The sequence below is a fragment of the Vombatus ursinus genome, unplaced genomic scaffold (assembly GCF_900497805.2).
Source record: "Vombatus ursinus unplaced genomic scaffold, bare-nosed wombat genome assembly UNPS02003292.1, whole genome shotgun sequence".
NCBI classification, from domain to species: Eukaryota; Metazoa; Chordata; class Mammalia; order Diprotodontia; family Vombatidae; genus Vombatus; species Vombatus ursinus.
In genome coordinates this window covers 19,391,917-19,412,386 of record NW_020943070.1, presented here as the reverse complement: position 1 = coordinate 19,412,386, position 20,470 = coordinate 19,391,917, and the positions used below count along the sequence as shown (strand labels likewise).

At 39.6% G+C, this 20,470-nt stretch overlaps 1 protein-coding gene across 1 annotated transcript; it reads right to left on the bottom strand.

Annotated features, from left to right (window-relative positions):
- Positions 1-6: 6 nt before the first annotated feature.
- GLIPR1 (GLI pathogenesis related 1) lies at positions 7-17,892 on the bottom strand. The gene is made up of 6 exons (XM_027873350.1): positions 17,602-17,892; positions 14,441-14,686; positions 10,393-10,502; positions 6,656-6,741; positions 506-532; positions 7-412 (listed from the first exon to the last, which is right to left on the bottom strand). The coding sequence occupies exons 1-6, from the start codon at positions 17,779-17,781 to the stop codon at positions 285-287; spliced, it is 777 nt and encodes a 258-aa protein (XP_027729151.1). The 5' UTR covers positions 17,782-17,892; the 3' UTR covers positions 7-284.
- Between the last annotated feature and the right edge of the window lie 2,578 nt (positions 17,893-20,470).

The window sequence follows — 20,470 nt, the reverse complement described above, 5'->3', positions numbered from 1 at the left end:
AAGAGAAACCTCCTATCAAAACTCTCCCTGGGTTGGACATTTTGTTCCATTTCCCCTGAGGTGTTGGGTTTCTGTTGTGACACCAAGTGGTTGGAAAGAAAATAATTTAAAACTCAGTTTAAATTTGTACGTGATCAAGTAATACAATTTCTCCCATTTTTAGATCTTTAAAAATATTCAGAAATGCATTTCCCTTTCTGAATTAGAAATCTTTTGTGGTTCAGACATTTTTAAGGATAATATTGTCCCATATCCTCTTTTGATTAAAGTTACTTAGAAATAGTTTACCTTGGATAATAATGCTTTATCAGAATGGCCAATATGATAGACAGTATAATCAAAAGTGGCGCCAAGATGAGAACAAGAGAAACACTTCGTTGACGTTTGACAGTCTCCTTCCCATGTAGCTTATCTGTGAAAGACATAAATTCTTAGCCACTGTTTCTCATGATAACGGTGATATCATTCATTCTTGTTTTATTGAAGCATTATTTGTTGTACGTACCTAAAGCTCCATCACGTTTTGGATTTGCTGTGGGAATGGAAGAAGAAATGTAAACAGGTGATTATAATCAGAATCACTGGCATTTCCATTGTTTTATAAGCTAACTCACTTCACAGATATTTGCCTAATACACATTACACATACTCTTCTATAAGTCAATAAAAAGACAGCAGGCAAGAAAGAATTATTGGGGCAGAGGTTTGTCTCCTTTGTCCTAGACCTGGAGTAGGTAGAATATCTTCATTTCCCCCATTTTAGCTAATAGTATAGCTTGACAGTTGTTCGTAACATTTAGAAAAATATGGCATTTCCCACTGAAAGTTAAGATTCTTTTTATAAACACTAGATTCTTAGAATGGAATGCCTTAAAGTAACTTGAGGATTGCCTAAAATTAGGGAAATGATAGTTTCATGAATAGGACAGAATGGTATAATGAGAAGAGAGCAAGACTTGAAGTCAGAAGAGCACTAGGTTCAAATCCTGCCTCTGAAGCCTATTGATTTTGTAACTGAGCAAGGTACTTCTCTGCATCTCAGTCTACAAAATTATACCTGTTAACACCTACATCAAGTGGCATCTTACGTTCATTATAAAGATTATTTAATAGCTGTAAAGCACAAATTGGCTGTGTGAATGCTGTTTAGTCGTTTCAGTTGTGTCCAACCCTTTGTGACCCCATTTGGGATTTTCTTGGCAAAGATACTGGAGTGGTTTGCTATTTCCTTCTCCAGCTCATTTTACAGATGAGGAAGCTGAGGCAAACAGGGTTAAGTGACCTGTCTAAGGTCACATAGCTAGTGTCTGAGGCCAGATTTGAACTTAGGAGGATGAGTCTTCCTAACTCCAGGCCTGCTACTCTACCTACTGCACCACCTACCTGTCATGAATAGCTGACGTGAATGTCAGCTTTTAATTGGAATTTAATGGCAAGACTAGATTGGAGGCTGCAAACCATAAATGGTTTGGAATATTTATGGATTTTAAGTCAATGTGCAAAACAGCATATAAATTGGCATTTTTTATTTGAATAAATTATTGTAAAGCGCAAGTTATGTGCCAAGCTGGACATACAAGTACAAAAGCCAGACAGCCCTTGCCCTCAAAAAATTTTAACGAGGGACACAGCACAAAAGGGAATGGCGGCCAGGGCACTATGTAGGTTTGGGAAATAACAAAGATGTCGAATGGAACAGTAGGGCACTCAGTTAACATGTTCTTTCCATTGACAATGACAATCTTGATTTCCATTTCATGGAGCAAGAGGTGGAGAGGACATGAGGAGAGGAGAAGGACTGTGGAAAGGTGCTGGCATAGCTGAAAATAGCTAGGGTGAAGATGAAACTGCATGGTCCGCAGGAGTGCAGAGCAAAATAATAGCTCCTCCTGTCCCTTTGGAATTATAGAGCAAGACTGATGTCAGCTTAGTATCCCAAACGATGAAAGAAAAGTGCCTCACCACCTGCAAAATGATCGATATAAGTCCTGCTACCTCTATACCTCAGGCTATCTCCAAAGAGGAAGCTGAATGAAAACAATCACCTGAATATTTGGAAAGAAAAGTCTAGTTTCCCCATAATTATATAATTATCTTTATCCTTGGCTTATTGCACAAAAGAGGCTGGGTTCTATTTCTGGGCAGTGAATAGCACTCTTGCAGACAACCAACATCCCATTCCCAAGGCTCCTTTGTAATCCTAAGCCCTCTGTGGTTCACACTGGGGTCATAGAGTTGTGAAGGTTATTCAGTGGCAGTAGAAACATGATTTCCAAAATCTTCTAAAAAGATAGTTTCAGCAAGGAGTTCCTGCTTTTGATTGTGGGATTGAAAAAATGTGAAGATGTGTACAAGGATAAATTGAGGCACTATGGAATGTAGTAGGACAATGAGAAGAGGAAAAAGCTATAATTTCTTTGGGTCTGGGAAAGATTCAGAATCACAAATTATGAGGCAGAAGGGACCTTAGAAGATAGAAACTCCATATTTGACAGATGAGGAAGCAGCCCTAGAGAGCTGGTGCTACACATATGGTCACAACAGGAAGTTAATGGTAGAGTCAGCATTAGGGTATGTGGGAGCCTGCTCTAACTAGCTGATGAGTGATGGTTGTTAAATTTTCACCTCTGTCTACCTATCTTTATCTATCTATCAAATGTGAGCATTTATACCTTGGGAATTGGCAAACACTAAAAATCAGATTTGATATATTGTTTTATTGATCATCTGGACTTAAGAAAATGTTAATAATGTAGATTAATTAGGAAAGCTGGTTATTTTATCCAGCACACCACTGATTACAGTCTAGGTCTCCTGACTTCTCTTCCATGACTCTTTCCACTATACCATATGAGAGCATGATTTCCAGCCACTGTTTCTGAGGCATGCTGCCTCCACTCCAGTCATCGTTCTTATCTTCCCTCCTCTAAGCACCCCTTCATCAGAATCTTGGACTTTTCCCTTAGGACACAGGGCTCAGAGTTGAGTTTTGCCCCCTTGCCTGGAACCAGGCCTTCCATGTCACTTTGTGGCTACTGTTTCAAAACCATGGTGGACAACCATCAAATTCTTCCCCCAATAGAATGTGGATGATTCACTCATTCCCTCTCACCTCCCTTCACTTCTCCACTGTAAAAGTTTTTTCTTGACTGTTTTATGTGAGATTATTTGCCCTATTCTACCTCTCCCTTTCTTCCAGTACATTCCTCTCTCATCCCTTAATTTTCTTTTTTATATGTCATCCTTTCATCTTCAACTCACTCTGTGCCCTCTGTCTGTCTGTCTATCTATCTATCTATCTATCTATCTATATATATATATATATTTTTTTCCCCCTCCAACTACCCTAATAGTGACAAAGGTCTCATGAGTTACAAATATCATCTTTCCATGTAGGAATGTAAACAGCTCAACTTTAATAAGTCCCTTATGATTTCTCTTTCCTGTTTACCTTTTCATGCTTCTCTTGAGTCTTGTATTTGAAAGTCAATTTTTCTATTTAGCTCTGGCTTCTCAAGAATACATTAAATTCTTCTATGTCACTGAATGTCAATTTTTTCCCTTCATTGATTACACTCAGTTTTGCTGGGTAGGTGATTCTTGTTTTCATCCTAGTTCCTTTGACCTCAGGAATATCATATTCCAAGCCCTCTAATCCCTTAATGTAGAAGCTGCTAAATCTTGTGTTATCCTGATTGTATTTCCACAATACTTGAATTGTTTCTTTCTGGCTGCTTGCAATATTTTCTCCTTGACCTGGGAACTCTAGAATTTGGTCATAATATTCCTAGGAGTTTTCCTTTTGGGATCTATTTCAGGAGGTGATTGGTGGATTCTTTCAATTTCCATTTTACCCTCTGGTTCTAGAATATCAGGGCAGTTTTCTTTAACAATTTCTTGAAAGATGATGTCTAGGCTCTTTTTTTTGATCATGACTTTCAGGTAGTCCAATAATTTTTAAATTATCTCTCCTGGATCTATTTTCCAGATCAGTTGTTCTTCCAATGAGATATTTCACATTGTCTTCTATTTTTTTCACTCTTTTGGCTTTGTTTTATAATTTCTTGATTTCTCATAGAGTTATTAGCTTCCATTTACTCTGTTTTAATTTTTAAGGAATTATTTTTCTCAGTGAGCTTTAGGACCTCCTTTTCCATTTGGTCAATTTTGCTTTTTAAGGCATTCTTCTCCTCCTTGACTTTTTGGACCTCTTTTGCCATTTGGGTTAGGCTATTTTTTAAGGTGTTATTTTCTTCAGTATTTTTTGGGGTCTCCTTTAGCAAGCTGTTGACTTGTTCTTTATGATTTTTTTGCATCACTCTCATTTCTCTTCCCAGTTTTTCCCTCTACTTCTCTTACTTCTCAAAATCCTTTTTGAGCTCTTCCATGGCCTGGGACCAATTCATATTTTTTCTTGGAGGCTTTGGATTTAGGAGCTTTGACTCTGTTGTCTTCTGGTTGTATGTTTTGATCTTCTTTGTCACCAAAGTAAGATTCTGTGGTCTGACATTTTTTGTGCTGTTTGCTCATGTTCCCAGCCAATTACTTGACTTTTAAACTCTTTGTTAAGGTAGGGTTCTGCTTCCAGTGTGGAGGGTGTAAGCTTCAGGGGTTTTGTGCAGCTGTTTTCAGAGATACTTCTAGGGACCTGTAAATTTTCAGTTCTTCCAAGGTGGTATGATCAAAGGTGAGGTGTTTACTCCCTTCCTGGCCTGTGCTGTGATCTATGAGTGACCACAAGCATTCTTTTCTGCCTTGGAACTGTGAGGAGAATTCCTTCTTCATCACCACTACAAGCTCCACCATGCCAGCGCTCCTCCTCACCCCAGGACTGACACCTAGGTCCAAGCATGGGCAAAGTAAGAGAATCCTGCCTCAGCACCAACAAAGAGATCCCTGCAATCCCCCTCTGATCAGTCACTCAATCCCCCCACAGTCTGTGAGCCGAGAGCTCCAGAAGTAGCCATCACCACCCCGGGGCTGTGCCAGGACTGGGGCCTAGACTGTGCTCCTCTCTCTGGGGCCAGACCACGCTTCTCTCTCATCAAGGTCTGACAGACTTTTCCTACTGACTTTCTAAGTTGTCTTTGGCATTTGTGGGTTGAGAAGCCTGGAAACCACTACAGCTGCTAGTGATTCAGTCCCCTGAGGCCTACTCTGGGTTTGCTGAGGTATGGTCTTTGCCTGCATGACCCACACTGAACTGTGCTCCTCTTGCAACCTGTTGCAACAGACTTTTCCAATCAACCATCCAGGTTATCTTGGGCTGGAAATTTGTTTCACTCTGTCTTTTTGTGGGTTCTGCTGCTCTAGAATTTGTTTAGAGCCATTTTTACAGGTATTTGGAGGGGTTTGGGGGAGACCTCAAGCAAGTCACTGCTTTTACTCTGCCTTCTTGGCTCCACTACCCCCTGGGCATTTTTAGAACTTTGCTGGAATGTCTGTGGCAGAGCCAGGCAACTCTCGGGCCTTTTAGGATGCCATCTTAACCAGAAGTATCAAACCATCAACTCTTATCTACTTATATGTTGGTATTTCAGATATTAATTAGGGGATTATGTCTAGGTCACTTTCTTCCTCTGAAGACATGCACATAACATAGTGCTCCTTTATAGAAAAAAAAAGATCTTGGCCATGATGCCCAATGGATTAGAAAAAGATGGTGATACTGGGACCAAGACTGCAGACTCCATTCCCATCTTAACTATTTCTGTTACTCAGAGAAGAATTCTCTGCCTTGATCATCAACTGACTATACTCTGAACCTCAGCTGACCATTACAGAAATGCAGGCTGTGGGCTCAAGAGGAGCTACCAGGGAAGAGTGTGATTAACTGTGCAAACATCACTGATAATAAAAGAAAAATAAAAGAATGTGCCCTCCTCACACTGTGCTATCATGTGAGAAATGGTGCATTTCTTTGCTTAAGAGGAAATAAGGGGGCAGCTAGGTGGCGCAGTGGATAGAGCACCGGCCCTGAAGTCAGGAGGACCTGAGTTCAAATCCTGCCTCGGACCAAACCCTTGACACTTACTAGTTGTGTGACCCCGGGCAAGTCGCTTAACCCCAACTGCCTTAAAAAACAAACAAACAAACAAAAAGAAAAAAAGAGGAAATAAGGAAGATGAAGAGAATATGCTGTGTACAAGAAACAGGCATCTAACTTTCACATGATGAGTGAAGAAGTTTAGGAAATGCAAAATGGAAGAAGTTGTACAGAGAGTCTTAGAATTAACTTTTAGCTAACACTGGGTACTAAAAGCAAAAGAGTTATACTTAATTTTTAAAGCCAACAATTTGTCAGCGATATGTTCAGACAGTCTATGGATCCCCTTCCTTCTCTTCCTTCCTCTCTCCCTCCCCCCCTCCCTCCCTCCCTCTCTCTCTCTCTTTCTCTCTCTCTCTGTCTCCCTCCCTCTCTTCCTTCCTTCCTTCTTTCCTTTTTTCTCCACCACCACCATCATTATCATCAATCAATACAATCAAAACAGTAGTTTTATCTACTAATAGTGCATATATTGATGACAATATGCTACATAAGTTTATGGGTATTTTTTATTGCTACCTTTCCTACTATACTGGGGCAACTAGGTAGCACAGTGGATAGAGCACTGGGCCTAGAATCAGGAATATCTGAGGATATTCACTGACTTACCACACAGACGGTTCATACATGTATCCTCTTTGCAGGCACTGCAGGGTTTTCCCTCTTCGTATGGTCGCGTATAAGCATAATTTCCTCTGTGAAGCAGATGAACAATGTTCATTAATTGATACATATGGTTTCAGTAGACTATGAACCCCTGAGCTAATTCAAAAAGACGAAAGGCCTGGAGTGTAGAAGGTAGGCCAGGTAGGGATCAGTGGCTCCTAGAAGAATAGAGCGTATTACTTCCAGGCCCAGCTTCACTAGGTCAGTCAGTCTCAACACTGAACAATCCCTGTGGACCAGGCTCTTGGCAAACTCTTCCCGATCCTACCAGGTAGAAAGCTTCTACCAAATGAAAATGGCTCATGAGATAGGAACATTTGGGCCTACTCTCTTTGCCTCCAAACATAAAGTATTGTCCTAAAATAAGAGGTTTATTTTTTGTTTTGTTTTGTTTTTTAATCAGCTTGCCAGAACTCCTAAGTCTAAGTGAATGTTATTCTCTTCCATGTATTCACCTTGGGACACCATATACTTTTTCTTATGCTACCATGGCTCAAACCAGTTTGGGACCCTCTTTTCTGGAAATATTGTCAGGACAAATTCATGAGTCACAAAAGCAAAATCAGTGCACACTCTCAGTTATCCATCCAGTAGTTTCACTAGGCAGATACTTAGCGGTCCTTGCACTTTAAGGGGCTTCAAAAGTTAGTGAAATTGAAGCAGTTAATTTTAGTTCTTTCCCTCCTCAGTAGACCAGGTAATTTTTCCTTTTATGGTCCAGGTGTACAAGGGGAGGAATATGGACACCAAAGCAGAAGTCCTGTTCCCCACCCCCCACCTCCATCCTTTCTCTGACTTACTTAACTGGGAGACAAAAGTCAGAGAGTGAACTTAAATCCAATTCATGCTACAAGTCATTACCCTGTGATGTCATCAGTCCTCTTCAAAAAGAAAGGACAAAGACCAACAACAAAAACTGGGGGAAGGATGCTTGACTGTCCATGCTAAAGCAGCAGGATTAAGTGTGGGGCAAAGACACTTCCTAACATTCACAGGCGTGAAGACTGGAGAGAGGATGGTGGGGAAGCATAGAAAGATGATGTCCCTTTTGTTTTCTACCATGAAATTCATCTGATATAAATCAGTACTCAAGGAAGACTTCCTCTCACGAATATTGCCAACTATCCCATCAAAGGCATGATTGATCACAAACAGGATGTGAGAACTAAGCATCATCACTGCCTAGTCAGTCTGTGTAGGAATGGTTTGTTTTCCGCAGAAAGGAATCAGATCTAGTTTTATTTTATTCAAATTGCTGGGAGTTGGGCCAATTTAATTTATCAAAATGACCCAACCTCTTGAGGTAATGTGGTGCAGGGAACAAGTGCAACCCAGGGCAGAGGACCTGGGTTGAAAGAGGCCCTGTCACTCAGTATCCTGTGTGGTTTTTGAGTGAGTCACAATATCCTGGCCCTCTTTTTCCTGGAGTGTAAAACAAGGGCAGCAGACTAGATGACTTTGTAGCTTCCTCCTATCTTTATATCTCTGATACTCGAGGGGCTCAGGGAAGTTCATTAAGTGCAAGACTTTCTAAGTTTAAAATCCACCCCCACATGGACAAGTCTGCACCTCACTTTTTTTTTTAATCTGTAATGTATGGTTCACTTTTCATTTCTTTCATCCAGAAGGCATGAGTGAAATGTCTACCATGTGCCAGGCACTGGGAATACAAGGTAATACAAGGTCCCTTGCCCTCAAGGAAGAAAAAGGGGGAAAGGGAACAAGCCTTTATTAAGCATCCGTATGTAGCAGGCATTGTGTTAAGCAATTTACAAATATTATCTCATTTGATCCTCACAGCAACTCTGGGGAGTAGATGCTATTGTTATTCCTATTTTATAGTGAGGAAATTGAGGCAACGAAAGGTTTAGCAATTTGCCCAAAAGGGCATCCAACCCTTTTAAAGGGTGAGGAATTGCCACCCCGCACAATGGCCAAGCAGGACTGCATCAGATTCTGGGAGCAACTTAAAAGGGAGTTCCCCCAACAGCTTGAACAATGGAAGTACCACCGAAACAACCCTCTAACTGCCCTAAAGGGATACTGCTTTCCAGGGGACAATATTCATTTATTTTTATTTTTTAAAAATTTTATTTTAATAAGAATTTTTTATTTAAATACTTATAAAATGTGTTTTTTAATCAACCACATTGTATTATAACAACATTCCATACTTTGTCTCTCCCTAATTGTGAGATTTAATTAAGACTTAGGCCTATAGATTATACTTTGTCTCTCACTCTATGGACACCTATGTGCCAAAGATCTGTAATTAAATTGGTGTGGGAATTCCCAGACTGGATACTCCATCCAAAACTCATTTATGATTCAGACAACTACTTGAGTCTCAGAAATGTTAAGTGACTCAGTTTCCTCATTTGTAAAAAGAGAAAAGGTTGGATTTGATATGCTCTAAGGTCCTTTGAGCTCTAAATCTATGATCCTATGATTCACCCATAATCTAGTCCCACAGGGGTGGGGAACCTGCAGCCTCAAGGCCATATGTGGCCCTCTAGGTCCTCAAGTACAGCCCTTTGACTGAATCCAAATTTCGCAAAACAAATTCGTTAAGTCAAAGGGCCACAGTTGAGGACCTAGAGTGCCACATGTGGACTTGAGGCTGTAGGTTCCCCACCCCTGAATTCCAGTGAATGTGAGATATGATTCAGTAGAACCCCTACCTTATTCCAATCAGTATTAATAAGTTCGATATTTTACATAGATCATATAAGGATAATTAGATAAGACAGGATATCTTATATTAGACCTTTATAATAGGCTTTAATGTAATGTTCACTACTTGTTTACCAGTTACGATGTTCACTTGCACAACAAGAATGCAGACAAAGATCTCTCCATCCTGATTTGCTTGAGTTCCATGTCTAAACCCTGCATGGGTGGGATGCTTTGATTCTTTGGAAAGTTCCCCAACTTATTTTTGTACCTCTGGACCACTTTATGTTGTCCAGCATGACCAGGTGACCATCTTATGACTAGTTAGTCAGTGGTCATAAGTGCTTCACCCAACCCAAGACCTCCGCACGATATACCATTTTTTAGCTGATACATCATTTTTGGCCCTCAGGAGCAAGGTCTATCAATCAATGAGATTCTGTATTTTACTGTGCCTCATTTGCATAGTTGGGCATCAAACCCTATAAAAACACAGTCCCAGGGACCATGAGCATCTTAGATCATGAGAAAGATTGTGGGTTCACTTCATTAGAGGAAATCATGGACCCTTTAGAGCTCTGCCTCACTTTCTTTTATTGTAGGTTGGACAATTTTAAACTCCCTGTAAGTGTGTCACAGGAAGAAGATGAACCCAGGTTTTCCCAGTGTTTCACAGAACATCCTATAAACTGTACCACACACCTTCTTTTATTGTAACTTTGAAGAAAAACAAAGTGAATTATAATTAGGTACACACACATACACACACACGCCAACTAAATTATTTCATGATTAGAACTTTGGTCATGAACTCCTAGTTGTGTGTGTGTGTATGTGTTTCTCCACACAAAGTAATTCTCTTCTAGTTTTCAGGCAGGGATAGCTCTCCATTCAAGGTCTGTCACTTGTACATCAGCATTGTTTTAAGAGAGATGCATAGATTTCTTTTAACCCACCTTCAGGGATCAAAATAAATGACTTTCAGACAGATTAACAGAAGAACTTACGCTGGTCCATATTCACACACAAAAAGTGCTCCGTTCCTAATAGAAGTCTTTTTAAGTTGTGGACAAAATTGAACTGCACAGCCAACCTTGTAACTATTTGCCCAAACGACCTGAAAGAAAATAAAGGCTTTGATTCAAAAAGGTTATAGCAGGGAATATTCTATCTGGAAGACATGATCTTGAATCCTGCCTCTCACTACCTACATGACACTAAATATGTCATTTAACCTATTTGTCTCATTTTCCTCACCTGTAAACTAGTGATAATAATAACACCTACCTCCCAGGATTGTCATCAGGATCAAGGGAGATGACATATGTAAAACATACGTAAAACACTTTGCAAACTTTAATCACTATATAAAATGCTAGTTATCATTATTATGAGTCTAATTGGACCCTCTTAAGGAGAGTTTTTGTATGCCTGAGCATTCTCTGGAGCCTGACAACCACATAAGCTCTTTTATGATGAAGTCAAACTACATTTAGATTATTTATTTTCCATTTGGTTTTTCTTGTCCACAAATCTCAGGTGTGCTTTGTCCAAGTTGCTGTAGCAGCTTTACTGTTGTTGGTAGGTAAAGAATTGGGTAGGGCAGTATACTTCATGTTTCAGATAATAGCTCTTTCTTCTTCCCCATATACCTATGATCTTATTTACAACCACCCCCTTTTAAAATTCTAGAATTGTTTTTTTTCTGTTAGCAGAAGGAAAAGAGGCTAGTAAATAAATGTGAAGAGCTGACATGGAGAGGAGGCTAGACTGTGACCTCTTTGTCTGTGATGAGGTCTTAGTAATGGAATATGGCCCAAGTGGTAGCCTGTGTATCTTGAACCCATGTTGCTTCTCTCATCCTCCACCCTCTTAGACTCATCTGTGTTAGCTGTGAAAGGGAAATATGAAAAACTTGGGCACTGACCACCTAGAGAGTAGCACTGATGCCAGTTGGTGATGAGAGAGGAAGGCTGCTGATGCCCCCTCTCTAATTCATCATCCTATACCCCTCCTTTTTTGGGACCCATCCTAAGAGTTTCTTCTCCCCTCTACATTCCCAGACCTTGTAATTTGAGAAACATATTGAGGAAGGGGCAACACCATTCCTTAATATCCAGTGATATGCCATGTCTTGTGGGCTCTAGTCTACCATATTTCTTACATTCATCTCTCCACTCACAGGTAGGTGTCCAGGATAATTGCAATAGCTTGCTAATTGGTATCCTTGCCTCCAGTCTCTCTTTCTCTGTGTCTCTCTGTCTCCCCTTTCTCTTCTCTCTATCTCTGCCTCTCTGTTTGTCTCTCTGTCTCTGCCTCTTTGTCTGTCTCTCTGTCTTTGTCTCTCTCTCTCTCCTCTCTCTCTCGTCTCTCTGTCTGCCTCTCTCTGTCTCTCCCCTCCCTCTCTTCTCTCTGCCTCTGCCCCCCTCTCTCTCTCTCTCCTGTCTCTCTCTTTATCTCTCTCTGTCTCTGTCTCTCTGTCTATCTCTCTTCTCTCTGCCTCTGCCTCTCTGTCTGTCTTTGCCTCTCTCTCTCTCCTCTCTCTCTCTGTCTCTCTCTTCCTCCGCCTCTCTGTCTCTCTTTCTCTCTCTCTCTCTCTCTGCCTCTGCCTCTCTGTCTGCCTTTGCCTCTCTCCTCTCTCTCTGTCTTTGTCTCTCTCTCTCTCCTCTCTCTGTCTGTCTCTCTCTGTCTCTCCTCTCCCTCTCTTCTCTCTGCCTCTGCCCCCCTCTCTCTCTCTCCTCTGTTTCTCTCTTTATCTCTCTCTGTCTCTGTCTCTCTGTCTCTCTCTCTTCTCTCTGCCTCTGCCTCTCTGTCTGTCTTTGCCTCTCTCTCTCCTCTCTCTCTCTCTCTGTCTCTCTCTGCCTCCGCCTCTCTGTCTCTCTGTCTCTCTCTCTCTCTCTCTCTCTCTGCCTGTCTCTCTGCCTCTCCCTCTCTGCCTCTCCCTCTCTCTCTCTTTCTCTCTCTCTCTGTCTCTCTCTCTTTACACAGATCCCAAACTGATATTTCTAAAATCCAGCTCTGATCATGTCCATCCCTTACTGGAGAAGTGTCCGTGGTTTCCTCTTGTCTCTAGAATTAAATCAAGATTCCTCTATTTGTCATTTACAGCCCTTCCCAATCTGACTTCAGCTGATATTTCCAAATATTTCCTATTCTACCCCTCATGCACTCTACATTCCATCAGACAGACCCATTTGCTGTTGCCCATACATGACATTCCCATCTCCTGCCCCTTTACCCTTTCCTGAATGGTTCCCTGTTCTAGGAGTGCTCTCTCTCCTCATTTCCACCTCTTAGAATTCTTAGCTCCATAGAAGGCTCATCCCAAGTGTTAGCAACTACTACAACTACTACTTTCTCCATTCCTTGGGAAAGTACTTTCCTCCACATCTGGACCCTTACTCAGAAATTGCTTGACATTTTTTTTTTTTTTGGCAAAACATTTGTATTTATTTTTCTGTGCACATATTGCTTCCCTCTCTCATACAAACATCTTAAAGGGAGGGGCCGATTTATTTTTGTGTTTATATTCCCAGAACCCAGAACAGTACCTAGAACATAGTAAGCACTCAATCAATCTTGTAGAATCTAATCAAATTATACTAAGCAGTGGACTAGGAATAGAGACCTAAGTTTAAGTCTGAGCTGTCTGAGCTGAGCTAACTAGCTGTATGACCTGGGACAAATTATATCAACTCTCTGGATTTCCATTTCTTCATCTCTAAAATCAAGGGGCTGGACTAGATGCCAATCATGATATCCCTTATAGCTCAAATATTGTATATATCAAACAACAATAACAACAACTCTAAAGGCTTGGCAATCTTCCTTAGGCTCTTCTTTTTAAAACATTAGCTTAGATTTATGTCATTGTTTAATAATAACATATAGTGCTATCTATCTATCTATATTACTATTATTATTACTATGTATTTATTATATCCTATACATCTGTATCACTATAGATCTATATAAATCAGTTATTACTATATATCTATATACATTACTATTATATCATTACTATTATCTATATACATTATCTATATACATCATGTGAGGTGAATATAACAGGCATTATTTAACACATTTCAAAGAAAGATTAAGTGATCTGCCCATGGTCACTCATCCAATAAATGCTCTTCTTCAATAAACACCAATGGCTTCTGTGAAAACCAGACTCACTGCATTTTTTGAACACTGACTCCATTTTGTTGTTTTCCTGTAACTCACCTGATCTGAGGGAATTCAATTCACTTGCTCTCCACTCCTACCCCCCAATTTGAAAAGTCCCTGAGCTTTCTTCCAATAAGAAGTTGGATTACCTAATCCTACATCCTGTTTTGTATCCTGTTTATTGTTTTCTTTCAATGTATAAAAATCTGTGCAAAATCTGTCTTCAAGATCTTTGTGCCTACTGAGGGGCCCCACACCCAGTTTATTATTCATGCTCTGCTCATAAATCTCATAGCATGGAATTTGTTTCTTCAGTTATTATGAATCCACTTATGACACTCCCTATTATCTCAAGGATTAAAAAGTATACTTCTCTATCTGGCATTTAAAGCACTTCCCAACCAGGTTCCTCTAGCTTTATAAAAATATCATATATAATTCCCCTTTATGCATTCTATAGTCTAGCCAAACTATCCTTCTTTGCTGTTCTCCATACATGACATTCCATCTCCTCTTTCCTCACTTTTCCATAGGCTGTGCCCCACATATGTAAAAAACTTCTTCCTCACTTCCACCTCTAAGATTCCCAACTTATTATTCACAACTCTGCTCTAGGACCTCCTTCTATGGGATACCTCTCCTGATCCCTGCAGCTGCTAGCCCTTTGGCACCCCACCTTCTAACCTCTTAATTTTTATTTTTATATACTTATCCATGTACATTTTGTCTCCCTGATAGAATATCAGCTTCTTGAGGGCAGGGGTGGTTTCTTTACTGCCTTTGTATCCCTATTGCCTAGCATAGTGCTTAGTATACATAACGGACAACAAATATTTGTTGATAGATTATTTGGGGTCATTACAAATCAAATGAAAAAATTACCTGAGTGTAATGGCCACACACATGAGTACATTTCTGAGTCTGGAAATCATAGTTTTTGACCTCATCATTCCACATCTTGATGGCAGATTCTTCAGAAAATGCCCCAACTGAGCCTACCCAGATATTCTCTCCCAATGAAGAAAAGGTAGGGTGCAACTTTTTGGGATTTCTCAAATCAACATTATGTTCAAACTCGCACCTTTCTGCCCAGGCTTTAGAAGACTTGGCCAAGTCTGCATCCCAGCTCTATAAAAGAAAAGAGAGGTTAGTCAATTATAAGCCCAAGGAACCTGTCACTCATAGATTTGTTGAGGAAATATAGGATAAGAATTTGATGGGGAGACTTGGGTTAATGGGAGCATGGGATAGGCCTGCCACTCCTTCAGACATGTTCTGCGTGGAAGAGTAGTTTGTAGCGTATGTGGGCATTGTTTTGTTTTTGTTCACGTTGGTTGTATGCGCCCACATGAGTCTGTTTAGATAGGGCTCATGGGGAGCCAAGAACAAGTATCTCTAGCGTCTCTTCCTCTCACTCTTCTCTGAGGGAATTTTTGATTCCTGTCAGGAGGTAAAGCAGGAGGTTGGGGCCACAGCTTGGCCACTCGTCTGCTTTCCTCAGAGACAAGGGGTACCAGGTTAGATTTATGTCTCTCTGATCATCTCTTAAATATTCTAAGTCTAGGAAAAGTAATTTTTAGCTTCAAGCTTTATTTCTGATCACTATCTCTTAATAAAGAAGTGCCCAAGCTGCTTATCTAAGACTTGACTTCCTTCCCACCAGATACCAATTCCATAATGAATACATAAAGGAAATAGCAAATAAACCCATTTATCCAAGTTGATAGCAACACAGAAATCAGAGCAGGTATATACACAAGAATATATGACCAATATTACAGATTCAATAAGCTCTCCCTATGGGAGTGAAAAAACTCAGCTCAACCAAGAGAAAGAGTCCAAGATCTTACCCTATAGGAGAGATCTCACCCAAAGTTTCCAGTTTAGTATACTAGAAATAGGGACATGATAGGAACTGACAGCTCCTCTACATGTCAACTTCTTCCCAGAGTCATTCTCCCTCTAGAGTCCTATAGAAAGGTTGGAATAGCATACCTTCTCTATTAACACTGGAAGCCAGAAGAGCATGGATCTCTCTTCTCTCCATCCCTCACCAACTCTGCCTATCCCTAACACAGGCATGGGGCATTGTCACTCACCAACAATGAGGACAGAGTCCTATGCAAATGGTGCTTTGCACCAAGGGTTTGACACAAACATTGTCAGTTAGTTCTCATCAAATAGTTCTGATAAGCATCTGATATCCAAGAGGTATAGAAAATGAATAGTAACATATAAGACCAGAAACCATTCCCCATCAAATAAATGGCCAAAGGATATGAATCTATAGTTCTCAAAAGAAAAAAAAATTACAATCCATTAACAATCATATGCAAGCAAAATGCACCAAGTTAGTAATAATAATTTTTAAAAATACAAATAAAAGCAACTTCTCTTAAAATCTAGCAAATTGGTAAAGATGACCAAAGACTAGGAATAATCAGTAATGGAAGGGTTGTGGAAATATGGATACGTTAATGCTTTATTGGTGGAGCTATAATTTGGTCCAAACATTGAGAAAAGCAATGTGGAATCATGTGGGAGCAAAAAAAAAAAATGACTAAACATTCATATATCTTGACCCTGAGTTTCCACAGCTAGTCACATAATCTAAGAAGGTAAACGATAAATTGAAAGGCCCTCTATGAACCAAAATATTTATAATAGCACTTTTCTGTAGTAGTAAAAAACTAGAAACAAAGTGGTGATTAGGAATGGTTAAATAATGATGGTTAGGAATGGCTAAATAAATAAGTGATGGAATAGTATTGTTTTATAATAAATATGGAATCTGGAGCAACTAGGTAGTTCAGTGGATAGAGCTCCAGCCTTGTCAGAAGGACCAGAGTTCATAATCCAGCCTCAGACACTTCACACTTACCAGCTGTGTGACCCTGGGCAAGTCACTTAAACCCAATTGCCTCACCAAAAAATCCAAAAAAAAAAAAAAAAAAAGGAAAGTCATGAACTGAAACAAAGTGAAGTTAGCAGGAACAGAAATATAATTATATGACAATATACACAACATCTACAACAGTGTAACTGGAAAAAATAACAATTGAATATGAATGTCAGTGAATTATAAAGACCAAAGTGGGCCCTAAAGAAAATATATAAGGTACGTCCCCCTTTTCTTTGCAGAGCTTGGGGTCTATGATTATGGAACACAGTATATTATAGAATTTTTTTATGTGTTGATTTGTTTTGCTGATTCTCTCTTTCTCTCTCTCTCTCCTTCTGTGTGTGTGTGTGTGTGTGTGTGTGTGTGTGTGTGTGTGTGTGTGTGTTTTAAGGGGTATCTAGGGAAGGGAGAGGATGCCGAAAACACTGGGAAATGTAAATGATGTGAAAACAAAATATACCAATAAAATTTCATTTTAGAAAAAAAAAAAGAAACATTGCAAATGAGTTTTCTTTGGAAAACTTTCTTTGGAAAGTTTTCATATGGAAAAAAAGTTGTCCCTAGTGTCACAGAGCTAATAGTTTACAACTTAAAGGACAGATAGTACAATACACACAGAGAATATCAACTCAATTACAGTGAAAAACCTACAAACAAGAAGTTATACAATTAAAAAAAAACCGAACTCTATGAACAACAACACTGAGCAAAGAGAAGAAAATTCTAAGAGTAATGAAACATTGTTCTTGGAGCCTCGATGTCAGGGTCATTCCTGCTGCCGCTGGGAAGTTTGTCAGGCAGCTGCAAGAAGACCTGATGTAGAATCCTGCCTCAGACCCTTGCAGATTAAACGACCCTGAGCAAGTCATTTAACCTCTATGAGCCTTAGTTTCTTTATTCATCAAATGAGGTTAATAATAGTGCCTACTAATAGCTATGAAAAGTATTTTGTAAACCTTAAAACGTTATGTAAATGGTAACTTCCCTCCTCTCCCACCCCCACCCAAGAAGCTCAGGCTTGCAAAATTGCTCTCCATATAAGCAATAATGACTTAGTGAAATCTAGTTGCCAGGGATCTGCCACAGAGCCAAGAACCCACATTCCTTTTGTCCATGCCATAGATTATGATTGTCTCCTTACCATACGCAGCATGTTACTGGCTTTGGGGTTCACTTGTGACCGAAACTTGTTATGAAGGTCAACACACTCTTTGATGAAAGCTTCATTTTCGATGTTTGGCAGAGTATCCATTTTATATGCCCAATTGCAGATGGAAAAAACTGAAAATATAATTATTCCAAGCCAGGAGTCCATGGCCATCCAACTCCTGTATCCAGTAAACTTTGTAAGAATGAGGCCTCAGACCTTTACTGATGTTTGGAGGGTGTGTCCTGTCTTCAGTTGTGAGGCAAGAGAAAGCAGCACAGCATTAGCAAGGGGGAAGTCTGAGGAAATTGGTTAGTGGTAAATGAGGTTACTCCTCTATTCCGTAGTGTAACAGGATATAGTTTTTTTTTTTTACTTTTAACACTGTGGCATTTAAAACGTTAGAAAGACATAATTTCTGGGTGATTAGTCATTTTATTAATAATGTTAGCATTTTAATAAAAGAGATCAGTGGAATTCCTGAATGCCAAAGACACTCATGGCAGTGGGTTTATATGGCTTATATGGCCTTGGAAAAGTGGGTACTCCAGAGGGTGACAATAAACTCTGGTGACAAGTAATGAGAGAGAATGAATATTACAATGAAGGGCTGGACCTATTCTAATGAATTTTGATTATGTCATTTACTTCTATATTACCCCCAGCCTTGGGCAATCTAATCAAAGAATTTCTCCCCACCCAAATCTGAGTAGAACACCTTGAGATTAAATTCCTTGTAAAATTGGGTGGGGTCTGACAAGATTGAGGAGAGTTAATTCAATCTCATTATCAATAATGTCCTTTAAGAGACTGAACTTTGAAAAAAAAAGTTTTTCATTTAAAAAAAAAGAGACTGAACTTTGAAATGAAGGCTATAGAAAAAGGGGAAATTCCAGATCTCCCAAATCATTGGTTATTAAGAATCATTTCAACATTCTGTTTTCAGTAGTTCCTTGTAAAGAAACCTCTTCTGTAAAGTAGGTAGTCTTCTGAGTCATGCTCTGCAGTTTAGTGGCTTAATTAGGATTACAAAATTTAAAAAATTGGGGCATCATTTCCCCATCTGAAAAATGAGAGGGAACTAGATGATTTCCAAGGTAAATCTGTGATCCTACGATCCTAGGTCAAACTTTGTTTACAGTTTTTGAGTTCTCTTAATAAAACCCTAGAAATATCCAAGTCTTTATCTCCATCCCCATTGCCACTTCCAGACCCTCCTTCTGCCAAAACCAGTAGTAACTTTTTCTCCTTCAAGGGTCGTTCAAGCCATATTTATTACCCAATCAAGATTCTGGTAGTAGTTATATACCAACTTTTAGTATTCAATCTTCTTTCCTCAATGTTCTTTGCTCACAGTCTTTCTCTCCAGATCATGTTCATAATAGGGGTTTTGAACACATATATGACCACCTTAACTTCCAAGTTCTTAAATTTACTTTAGTCCCATTACCTACTTCTCCAGTCTACCTCAGCTACACACAGAGAGATGGACATATTCCTGGTTTTTTTTTTTTTTGGTTTTTTTTTTTTTAGGCAATTGGGGTTAAGTGACTTGCCCAGGGTCACACAGCTAGTTAGTGTCAAGTGTTTGGTCTGAGGCCGGATTTGAACTCAGGTCCCCATATTCCTGTTTTTGCTGTTACCCACCAGTGTTCCACTTACATGCTCCTTAATTCTGAAGTTCCTTTATCTGATTATAATGTTTTGCTATTCCATCTTTCCCTCTGTTTTAAGATTCCTAGGACTATTTTTGGTCTTCATGGTGACCTCCAATTCTTCTAGCCCTCAGTTCTTTCCCACGCCATCTCCCTTTTCGTATGGCAGGTGAAAGATGAAATTACTGAGGAAACAAAGGTTTGAACTTCCAAGCTATCAATTTGTTACATAAGAGAAATGATTATTGATAACCAACATCTTGGGGAGATTCAGAGCTCTCCCTTTATTCTAAATTTCTCATTTTAAAAAGTTCAGTTTCTTGAAGGATGTTACTGTTAATGAGATTGCATTAACTCTCCTCTTTTCTTGGTTAGACCCCACCCAACCTTACAGGAATTTAATCTAAGGTGGGGAAGCCCATTGTCTTCTGCTCAAGCTTGGGTGGGAGATAGAACTTTTGTCTAGATAGGGCAAGGCTGTGGGTGGTCTGAGTAGAGATAATTTCTCTGTCCAAGAATCACTCTCAGCCTATCATGGATCACCTACTCTTTGAAAGGGTATATAAACTGTGAGTCCCTCCAACCTTAATGGTCTTTGTTCTCAGAGAGCCAGCCAAATGACCATCCTTTTATTAATAACCTACTGGACTTATTAATAAAATGATTAAATTACTCAGAAACTATGTCTCTCCAACTTTTAAAAATGTCACATAAGCAACGCATGCCAATTGTGTAACAAATTGGCTCCAGGCCCAGGTTCCAGCAGAGGTGCTTTAGGATGAAACCCCAAATACAGAGGAAGACAGGCTTTTAAGCATTAAAAATAATTAATCAAATAAAACCAATTAATTAAAAGAAAACAATTAACTGGATACAAAATTAGGTAATCTGAATTCTAACTGGAGGAAAGATTTTAGAGACTTTCCCAGTTGGGAGCGGGAGAGTGAACAGATACAATCCCCTGAAATCAAAAAAGAGGCGTCCCACTCCCCCAAAGCGATTGTATCCAATCAAAGGAACATGGAAACCATAACTGATTGATTATTATGGGACCAGTTTTCAGATAAGACATATGGGCTGCTTGAGATGTATAATTGTGAGAACGCTCCTGGCATCCATCTTTAGATCTGCCTGGGTGTCTGGTCCTCAGTTAAGGGTCTTAGTTAACCTAGGTCCTTAGTTAAAGGTCTCTAAAAAATAGGTAGATG